General features: G+C 59.2%; 1 protein-coding gene across 1 annotated transcript in view; it reads left to right on the top strand.

Moving 5' to 3' along the window:
- Positions 1-8,914, top strand: part of EFNB1 (ephrin B1) — a 52,779-nt gene extending 43,865 nt beyond the window's left edge. The window contains exons 3-5 of the mRNA XM_076347104.1: positions 5,401-5,493; positions 6,543-6,671; positions 7,680-8,914. Of these exons, the coding sequence (XP_076203219.1) occupies positions 5,401-5,493; positions 6,543-6,671; positions 7,680-8,068 (611 nt within the window). The 3' untranslated portion in view covers positions 8,069-8,914. The remainder of the gene's footprint in view (positions 1-5,400; positions 5,494-6,542; positions 6,672-7,679) is intronic.
- The last annotated feature ends 1,609 nt before the right edge of the window (positions 8,915-10,523 follow it).

Below are 10,523 nucleotides of genomic sequence, written 5' to 3' on the forward strand. Positions count from 1 at the left end.
GCTGCGTGGACCCAGCAGTGTCCTCCGACACCGTGGCATGGCTGGGGCGGTGAGCTGGGGAGGGGGCAGCCCCCTGCACCCCAGGGCACCCCCGGGGTTAGCGGTGCAGGGGGAAGAGGCTGCTCGGCTCTTCTCTTTCCATAGCAGACCGGGAGGCTGGAGCAGCTCTTGAGCTGCCAGGAGGGTGTGTGAAACCCTAGCCTTGCACCTCCTGCAGCCGTTTAGGGACGGGACAGGGCTGGGCTGGCTTGCACACGCATTTCTGGGGCTTCAGGGCCCCTTCCCGGTGCAGCTGCCTCTGGGCTGGAAGGCTGCTGCCGGCCTTGCTGGCAGCGTGACAGCGTGGGGCTCGGCTCCCCCCGCGCAGCCCCTGCCCTTGCTCTGGCAGCAGACCCAGCGAATGTGCCGGAGCTGTCGGAAAGGGCTTTGGGGTGATGCGTGCGGGGAGGAGGCAGTGGGCTCACCTCCCTTCAGCATGGCTCGGGAAGGAAATAATAATAGTGGTGATACCGTGAGTGTAGGCTGTGTGCAGCAGGGCTGCATGCCCCTGCTGCCTCCCAGCTCTGCCGGAGAGGAGGAGAAGGGGGGCTGCAACCAAGCCATGCTCTCTGGGCAGCCCCAGGGCATTTGTGTGCAGTGGAGCAGGCGGGTGCCTCTGCTCGGTGACCTGGAAGTGGCTCTGCAGATTCCTCTGGGGTGAGACCCCTGGCCTGGGATGGGGATGGTCGTGACGGGGCTGGGCACCGGTGCGGCACCTCTGCTGATGCAACAACACCCGTACCAATGCAACAGCTCTACCAATGTAACACCCGCACCTCGGTACTGAGGGTGCATAAAACAACTTGAAAGTCTTGGAGGACAGGGAAGGTGACATGAGCTGGATTTTTATGTTAACTAGAGTCTGCTTGCAGATTTGCGCAAGGGTCTGTTGGCACAGTGTCTGAGCACACCGGAGATGCGTGAGGCATATCCTCAGGGCCACCCGTAGGGTCTTTACCTGTGCAGAGAGGGGCTTTCAGCCTGGTGTGGGTGTCCTGACTGAGCTGTAGCTGATCTGAGCCTGTTCTACACCAGCTGCCCCTCAGCAAGGTCGGTCAGTGCCTTCCCACCACCCCATCTGCTCCGGCGGGATTGGGGTCAGGCTGCGGGGGCACCCTGAAGCCCTGGCAGCGGGCGGCGGCGGTGCCGATGGGATGCTGCCGCCTCCACCTAAGGCTGTGTGATGGAAACGTGAATCTTGGACAGGTCTGGGAGCGAGGAGGGGATCACGGGGCGGGCGTTCGGGCTGCATCCACGCAGCGCCTGGCTGGGTCTGGAGCAGGGCTGTGGTGCACAGATGGAAGAGTAATTAAGAATAATAAAAGGAAAGAGACTTGGATTCGCTACAGTCTCAGCACATTAATTGTGCTTTGGGGCCCAAATCATAATGGAGTCCTGCTAGAGGGAATCTAGAAGAGAAACCAAACGTCTCGCTCTGTCCAAAGCTGACCATTTAAGAGACCCTTGCCTTCATCTGCTGCCAGGTATTACTTCCAGAGTCTCCCATCTGCCAAAACCCAAGTTCTCATTTGAAATATTTTTAGGGAAGGAAGAAAAACTACGGTGACGCTCTGAATGCTAGCGGTGGGGAGGCAGAGTGTGGTGCACTGGGGACAGCATGTGGCACTGCTTGCTGCTGGAGGTGGAAACATGGGGTTGCTGGGGTTCTCCTCCCCACAGAGGTGTCTGTCCCAGTTGGCTGGCCTGTGTCATTGGGCTGGGACTTGGCATTTCGCTGGTCTCCTGCCCAAGGACTGGGGTGAGTTGTGCCAGCAAGCAGAGGTCCTCCCTGTGCTTCCATGCAGGCTGAGCATCTCTTCTCAATTGACAAGCAATTACATGGTTAATGGTATCAATGTTAAATCCTCATCACTCAGCAGCCTGAGGCTTAATGCTTCATTAAGGCAAAGGCATCTAATAGCTCTCCGGGCTGGGAGAGGCCTTTTCTTTAAGCCTGAGTAGAAGTCATCTGTCCAGAGGCTGCTTTTGCTCTCCTGATCCTACAGCCAAACTGTAAGTCCCTCCAAAATGGAAGGGGGGCAGGAAAATGCTCCCATACGCTCCGCGTTGCTGGGGCTGGCCGGATCAAGCCTTGCTGATGCAACGGAGCTGCACGTTGCAAATGTGGCGTGTGGAGATCACGGCCGTCGTTTGAGACCTGCCATTTCCTATTCCCCTGGGTATCCCCAGCTCCCTGCCTGTCTTCACTTGTCATTTTATAGCTCTGCCTCGTGCTACCGCCCTGCGCCCACCTCTCCCCGGGCTCAGGGCTGCCTCTCGCCTCTCCCTGCAGCCCACTGCTGTGCCTGTGTGTTTAACCTTCTCTTCTGCATTACCATGCATTTATTGATGCTGAATTTCATCCGCCGTTGAGGATCGGTGGTGCCTCCGCTGCTCTTCCGCAAGCGCAGCAGCAAGTATCACAGACGCTTTGGGCTTTCGTCTCGCTGCTCGCCAGGTGCCTCCTGGATTGCGTGTCTCTGCTGGAGTGGTGCTGGCCTCGGGCCTGATCCTGTGGCCTTCTGCTGGTAAATCTTCCACTGTGAAAGCAAGAAACAGCGGGAGGATCAGCTCTCCAGCTCTGAGCTTTGCAGTGAAGCGCAACGGAGGAGCCTGCAGTGCCGCCGCCGCAGCACCCTGCCCATGGGTCGGTGGGGACACCCCGGCTGCAGACCCCCGCCCGCCTCCGGACCTGCTTCTCAGCAACACGTCAGTCTGTCCTACGTGTTTATATAAAACTCGCCAGAAGTTGTACTCTTTTAGCCATTTGGATGGGATTTTGACTTTTGGAAGCCTGGCTGGCTGTGTGGAGCATCTTGCTTTGCTTTGGTTTGGCCCATTTTGGATCTATATGGAGCGTGGCAGCGTGTGTCCTTGTTTCAAGAGGCTGCACCGGAGACAATCACCATGGTTTTTGCAAGTGTTTTACCCTTTTAGCTGCCCCTTTTTATGTTCCCTCAAGTAGCTGCTTCATTTTTTTTCATGCAGTTCCCTTTCAAAGCTACTTTCTCCCCTCATCATTATTTTGATCAGAACAAGAAGAGGCTTCTTGAACAAAGTCCTGTGTGCGGCGCGGGAGGAAGGATGCTCAGCTGTGTCCCCTTCTCCGTCCCTGTGACTCCAGCTGCCATTCCTCTGTCCTGTTTGGACCTTTAATATTTTTGTCGTATCCGAATGCAACGTCTTTGTAGTTATTTTGGAGGAACTGCTGTCTCCCGTTACTGCTGTGTGCTCTACCTTTGCAGGATCTCCTAGTTCCCCACACTCGAGCCATACTTACTCTGTAGATCGTTTTGATATAATTATTACCTTACAAATAAGACCTTATGAGCTCTCGCAGAGGCTGGTTTTTACAGACTGCTGTGTTTTCCCCTGTCCCGCTGTGTTGCAGCATGAATGGGTGAAGTCTGTTCGAGATAGAGCAACCCATGGCATGGTGCTGGGAAGCTGTTCATGGAACTGCTTCAGGGCCATGAGCTGGGACGTATCGGCTTATTTCATCCCAAAACCAGTGCCTTTGGCCTGGTAGAACTGGGCTTCTGTGCCTTCTGCCGGAGTTAGCTCCCTGAGGTGTTTTTATGCGGAGTTTTTGCTCAGGCCCCTGACTCCGGTTCACGTTGGGAAGAGCTTGTGCAGGCTGTAGGGGGATGTTTCTCCGGTTTCCCAGGCGTTTGCATCGGGATTTGTGCTGACAGTGCTCCTGTCAAAACGCCTGCCAGCGAATCCCAGATGCGTGGATGTACGGCTCCGGCCAGGGAGCTGCTGGCAGGCAGAACCCCGTCGCGGGAGAGGCGATAGCTCAGCAAACATCCCGATGACTTTCTGATTAGTAAAACATTTGCTAGTGTTTCACACGAGAGCCTTGATTACACAGAGGCGTTTGGACGGAGCTGGTGGACTTTGAGCTTGCATCCTGGTGTGATCCAAGCTTGTTTTCCAGCGTAGCCCAGCATCGAGTCCTCATCGAGGCACCCGAGGGTCCTGCGGCTGGAAAGGAAGCACAGAAGAAAAAAGAAAGACCTTGCTCCGTAACCCAGCCTCTTCCCATCACCTCCTCGCCGACACCCAGCGGGGTCTGATGGATTCGTCCCCACTGACCATCAGTCACCCGCCCTCCCCAAGCCTGAGTTTTTGCGGGGCGGAGGCAGGAATTGGGCTGCACAGGCAACCTGAGACCCTGGGGCTGAGTTTTGGCATTGAGGCTCGGGCTAGGTGTTGGCTGTACTGTGCTGGCTGAATCCTGCTTTGCTTCACTGCCTTGTCTCTGTAAAATTATCCCCGTAGCTTCGTGATTCTCCATTGCATCGCCTTTCCTAAGCCCTGCTCGTGCCGTATGCCGTCGCCGTGCTCCTCCCAGGTTTTGTTGCTTCCCTGAGTGAATAAATCCCCGTGCCTGGATTTGGTGGAGCACCGGGATGGTTTGTGTTTGCCCTGGTGGATGGAGGTGCCGGCTTGAGAACCGTCCCCGGTCACCGGGGAGAGCCGGCTGCGTGCCAAAGCCGCCCAGCCCATCACCCATCTCGGCACAGCATCCACCGGGAGCTCGCTGCTGCCGGCGACGTGGGCCCTTTTGGGGCCAGAAACCAGTTTTTCGAGTATGTTTAGCAGAAGCTGCCATTTGGGTGCTTAATCCTGTAATCCTCTGGTTTGGTTTTTTTTTTTCTCTCGTGTCCCCCCCCGCCTCGAGCTGTCCCCACCGTGGCAGAGGGCTGGCGGGCGTGTGGGTGGGGGTCCTTTCCTGCTTGGTGGCAGCGGGAGACGTGCAGCTCCCTGCGCTCCCGCAGGATCTAAAGGCTTAAAAATCTGTGCCGTCTAAAGCAAAAAGTTAATGTGAATTTAACTGACTTCTGCCCTGCAATTAAAGCCACTCAACCCCATTGGGGCTCTGAGTTTACATTCTTTACTGAGGCACAGGGTGTAATTATATATGTATAATTTAAACTGTGCATATGCATGTGTTCCTATTATACACCAAGGAGCAAAGGAAATTATCCAGGAATTAAAGGGGGAGGAGGGTGCAGGCGCGGAGAATGGCTTGCTTGTGTGGATGTGGCAGCCAGGGGAAGCTGGAGGGATCACATCCTCACCACTGCAAACATCTTTTGAAGGTGCAAAAAACGACAACTCAGTGTATTAAACACTTGCGGTGGGCTCCGGACTGGGGCATGAAGAAGTGGCTGCAGCAGGGGGGTCAGGAGTGAGCTCTCGCATGAGGAGGTGCCGAGGTCCTGCTGGGTCCCTCGGGGTGCCTGGGGACAGCGGGGACCTGCCCAGCAGTGTCCGGGGAGAGCTGGGACATGTCCAGCAGTGCCCTTCCAGCGCCCAGGAACCCTGCCTAACGCTCCCTCTCTTTTCTTGCAGCCACTTCCAACGGGACGCTGGATGGCCTGGAGAACCGGGAAGGAGGGGTCTGCCAGACGCGCTCCATGAAGATTGTCATGAAAGTGGGGCAGGGTGAGTCCTTCTGCATCCTGGGGTCTCCCATCGCCGAAATGCCCTTGTCCAGCAAAATGTTGGCCCCTGAACCAGGGCCCCTGTCCTGCTGTGGTGGGGTGTTCTGGATTCTGGGGAAACTGAGGCCAGGCCAGCTGCTCCCTGGAGCCCGGGAGGCCTCCTGGGTTAGTTCAGCAGAATTTCGTTTTTAGGATCTTCTTTTCTCCCATTTCTCTTTTGCCAACACTTGCACATGTTTGGTGCATTGGGATTAAAATGGAGTAATTGTTCTGTGTAACCTCGTGGTTGGTGTCCCGGTGGGAAGCTAGCTCAGTGCGGGACCCATGAACTGTGCAAGTGCATCGGTGGGGGGGTTGGCACGGACGGTGCCCCTGTGACTTGCCGGGCACCCGAGGAGGGGTTCGAGCTGGGCAGGCATTAGTGCTTGGGCTCAGTGGGGTCCTGGCAGCTCTTAGTGGCGGTGGCCACCACGTTGTGGGGACAACCCAGGCCAATGGTGGCAGCAGGACACGGAGGGTATCGCTGACGGTGGTGCTGTGGCAGAGTGTGCTCTTCTCCTGGAAGAAGCTCCCCAACACCTCCCGTCCCGAGCTGCTGGGTGCCTCCCAGCCCCAACGATGCCCCGGGCTCGTTTTGGCCCCCGACTCGGATGCAGAGCTCCTGGTGGCTGCTTTTCATTATTGTGTTTTCACTTTGGGGCCAATATTTATAATAAACAGAAGAAGCAGTGCTGCAGCCTTGGCAGGCTCCCTTCCCTTCCCGTTCCTCCCACTGCCCGTGCAAGAAACTTGCCCCAGCCCACGCATGGGAGCTCAGAAAACATAAAAGCAGGGGGGATTAGAGTGGGAAGCTGCTTCCCACAAGCCCTGAAGCAGCTCAGCCTTGCTCTGTTGCTCTCGGCAGCTCCCATTGCTCCTGCATCTCCCTTGTGCCCCGTGGGGGGTGGCTGGCTGGGATTTTGGGGGCAGTTGCTCTTTAGGCGGGGGAGTGAGCTGCTGCCGTCCAGGTTGACTCGAGGTTTCTCACAATCCCCTCCTTCTCCTCCCCAGATCCGAACGCAGTGATCCCAGAGCAGTTGACAACAAGTCGGCCGAGCAAGGAGTCCGACAACACCGTGAAAATCATCACACAGAGCCCGCGCAGCAAGGTCCCCGCGGTGGAGGAGCCCGGCAAGCCGGGTGGGTTTTGCTGGGGACACCCCAGGAGAGGGATGGGGGGCTCTGCCTGCCGTCGGGGCCGGAGGTTGGCAGGTAGCTGCTGCCGGCAGAGCAGCTCCAAGCCAGGCTTGTTGCATGGATCCCGGGGATACCGGGCGCTCCGGAGCAGGAATACAGATGGGTTTCCCGTAAGCGTTGTGCCCGTCTCTGCCATCCCCACTGCTCGCAGCATCTCCTCGCCCCAGCCCTGCGCCTTCTGGCCGGGGACCGCTCGGCTCACGCAGACAGCCAGGCTGCGGTGCGGAGCAGCTCGGGTTTGTTTTCCCAGCTCTGGTATGTCCTGGCAGGAGCTTTGCAGGGAAGTGCTGTTTCAGCACTCTCCTCCTCCTCCTCCTCACTGCCCATCTGTTCCTCGCAGTACATCTGAGAGGGCTTGGAGGAGGTTAGGTCCTTGGGTTTTTGAGCTGAGCCAGTGTGAAAGCCCTTTGAAGGTGGTTTCCTGAGTTCCTGACCCTGCTGAGAGAAAAGTGAAATCAGATGAAGTAGGGAAGAGTTGCTCTTTTCTTCTCGCCCGGTATGGCCAGCCAAGCACTCTCCCTTCGGGGGGCTGGGGCTGCCCTGGCCCGGGGGTCAGGAGGAGGCGAGGGGTCAGTAATTGGATATCGTGGGGCTCCAGGTATTAGAGCCCACTTTCACCAGAGTGTCCAGGTCTGTTGTGGAGGGCAGAGTCTCCCGGGGTCTGGTCTGGTCGTCACCCGGACACGAGCAGCGCTCCGGTCCATCGGCCATGGGGGTGGAAAGGGGGAGCAGCAATGCGGGGTGGGGGAGAGGGCACGTGGTCCCTCCTCTGCAGATGTCCAGGGCTCCTGCTTGCCCTGCCCAGAGCCTGCTATGATCCAGGGCTCACCCACCCCGCAGGGTGCGATCCGTGCATGGATGGAGCATGGAACCAGCTGCGTGGAGCCCCTCACAGAGGTGGGGCGCAGGCTGCCCACCAGGCTCTGACACCCCTCTCCCCTTGCCTTGTAGGCTCTGTCAACCAGGATGGCCAGGAGACCCAAGGTCCCAGCGATGGCTTCTTGAGCTCCAAGGTGGCCGTCTTTGCGGCGATTGGTGCCGGCTGCGTCATCTTCATCCTCATCATCATCTTCCTCGTCGTCCTCCTGATCAAGATCCGCAAGCGGCACCGGAAGCACACGCAGCAGCGAGCCGCAGCCTTGTCCCTCAGCACCTTGGCCAGCCCGAAATGCAGCGGGAACGCGGGCTCCGAGCCCAGCGACATCATCATCCCCTTACGGACTACAGAGAACAACTACTGCCCGCACTACGAGAAGGTGAGCGGGGACTACGGGCACCCCGTCTACATTGTCCAGGAGATGCCCCCCCAGAGCCCAGCCAACATTTACTACAAGGTGTGAGGAGCAGCCTGGGCAAGCCGCCGATGCAGGAGCACGGGAGCGCCGAGCGCGGGGGGCAGCCGCCCCCCGGGTCTCCCCACGGGCGGTCTGACGCCGGGAGGGAGGAAGCGAAACGAACCCCACGGCACGGCGCAGGGAGCGCCAGGGTCCGGCGCCGGAGAGCGGATGGCTCACTCGCGTGCTGATTCTCCCCTTTGTATTTAGTTTTGTAGTTCTCAGCTTTTGTAATCCCGAGACTTGAGGGTGAGCCTTCAGCATCCTCCTCTTCTTCTCCAGACTGTGGCCGGCCGGGGGGTGGGTGCTGTGCCTTTCCGTGCTCGGCTCGGACACCACCGGCAAACCCGGAGACTCCACCTCCCCTTTTCGTTTTGGGATTTCTCTGCGTCACCCATACATCCTTGCGTGAAGTGCCCGTGCGCCTGGCGCCGCATCGGCCGCCGCTTGGGCCCCGGAGCCTGGACCGACGCCGGGGCTGCGGCGAGGAGCCTCGGTCCGAGGAGGAGAGAGCAGCCGCGGGGGGAGGAGGAGGATGCTTTGCCTAGGTGCCAAGATGCAGACAACTGTGCAGGGAGGAAGCTGGCAAACCCGATTTACTACTACTACTATTATTATTATTATAATTATTTTAATTTTTTGTAACATTTTTATTTTTGTGAATTCCGGGCGGGACTCTGGCCCGCCGCCTTCGGGCACACGCCGTCGCCTCCTTCCAGCACGCCGTCCGCCGGCCGCGGGGCAGACCCTGCTGCTCCCGCCGCTGCCCTTTTAAACTTTTGTGTTCGTAGCTGTTGACTCTTGTTTTAGTCTCTTTATAAAAAGAAAGAAAGAAAGAAAAAAATATATCTATACCATGTCTCAAGCATTCAGTGCGTGAGAGTCCAGGTGCTCCTCCTGCCCCGTGCGGAGCAGCAGCCTTGGCCCGGCAGCTCTTCCCGAGCCCCCGAGGGCGTCCCGCTGCAGCGAAAAGCCTCTGCTGAGGGTTTCCATCGGGCTGGGGCTGAGCCTGCTGGAAGCGAAGCCGGGGGCGGTGGGGGGCAGCGGGAGGGCAGGGGCTAGCTGCAGCCCCCGGTCCCGTCCCCCAGCTGGTGATGCTGCAGGTGGCTGTCCTTGGAAAGGAAAACTGGAAAACAAACGTTCCCGACCCGCAGCCCGAGCTGGGGGTGCCAGGAGGAGGCCAGCACTCGGGGCTGGAAACCCCCCAGAAGGCATCCCTTGGGCTGGCCGTAGCGCCGAGCTTGGCTTGTTTGGGAGCTGAGCCAAAGGCTTCTCCACCTGCCTGGTTTACCAGAGCGACCCGGTGCCCCTCTGCGGGACCTGCCTTTGGGGACCAGCCCCCAGCAGCGCGTGCCCCCAGCCGTGCTCCTGGTGCAGGAGCATCGCCCACCTGTGCCACCTCCCGGCGGTCCCGCAGCCCGGGCTTGCTCCGCCCTTGCCTTGCCTGCCTCCTGCCCAAAACTGGAAGGGGTTGAGCCTTGGGCTCTTCTGGTGGGATCATTCCCAGCTTCCTCTTCCCGGGAGGACCCGCCAGCACCGTAGCTGATGCCGGCGAGCATGGTGGGGCTGGCGGTGCCCTGCCGCCCGCCTGTCCTCGGGCTGTCCCAGCCTGGGGACTGGTGGCTGCCCCCTCCTTCCTCGCTTTCTTTTCCTTCCAGAAGTAGCTGCTTTTGCTCAGGGAGCAAGCGTGGGGCGGGCGGTGCTGCTCCACTGGGGCGGCTCGCCGCGCTGCCGGGCGGTGGGTTTGCGGTGGCACGGGGCTGCCTGGCCTGGTTTGTCCTCGCCTGTCCCCAGGGCCCCAAAACCCACGTTAGGAAGTGCCCAAAGAGCGAGAGAGCTGCTCTGCAAAAGTGCCTTGACGAGGAGCGGGCAGGGGCGGTGGGAGGAGCAGAGCAGGGGACGGTGAAACCCGGCGGCTCGGATGCTGCGCTGGGGGTTTGGCTGCGGTCCTGAGCAGGATGGGAGCATCCCTTGGTGTCATGTTGTTTTTGTTGGTTTTTTTTTTTTAAAGGCAGGAGAAGGCAGGAGTTTGGGCTGGAGCAGAGCAGGCTGCCCCAGCTCTCCTCCCGCCCTCGGCATCCCGCGGTGAGGACGGCTTCCAGGGCCCTAAACCAGCTACCATGCCTGGGGGAGAAGAGCCACAGTGGGTGCTCCCCCCTGCCCGGCCCTTCTCCCCGCTCCCCCGGCCCCCACCACCGCAGCCCCCCACTGTGTAGCACTTTTCAGCCCCCTCTCCTTCACAGCATCCATGCCAGCGCTGCCCGCCCAGGGCTGCTGCTGAAGGGCCGGGAGCCACCCCAGCCGGGACCCCCCATTCCCCGCCGGGGGACGGGGTCTGCTCTCGGAAATGACAGAAAATTGTGTCTTAAAGAAAATCCCCTTTCCCTCACTGGTGCCCTCTTCCACCTGCAAAATCATGACCTGCAGTTCCTGAAGTGAGCAGAGCCCCAGTTGGGCGGTG

This window comes from Aptenodytes patagonicus, chromosome 9 (assembly GCF_965638725.1).
Source record: "Aptenodytes patagonicus chromosome 9, bAptPat1.pri.cur, whole genome shotgun sequence".
NCBI classification, from domain to species: Eukaryota; Metazoa; Chordata; class Aves; order Sphenisciformes; family Spheniscidae; genus Aptenodytes; species Aptenodytes patagonicus.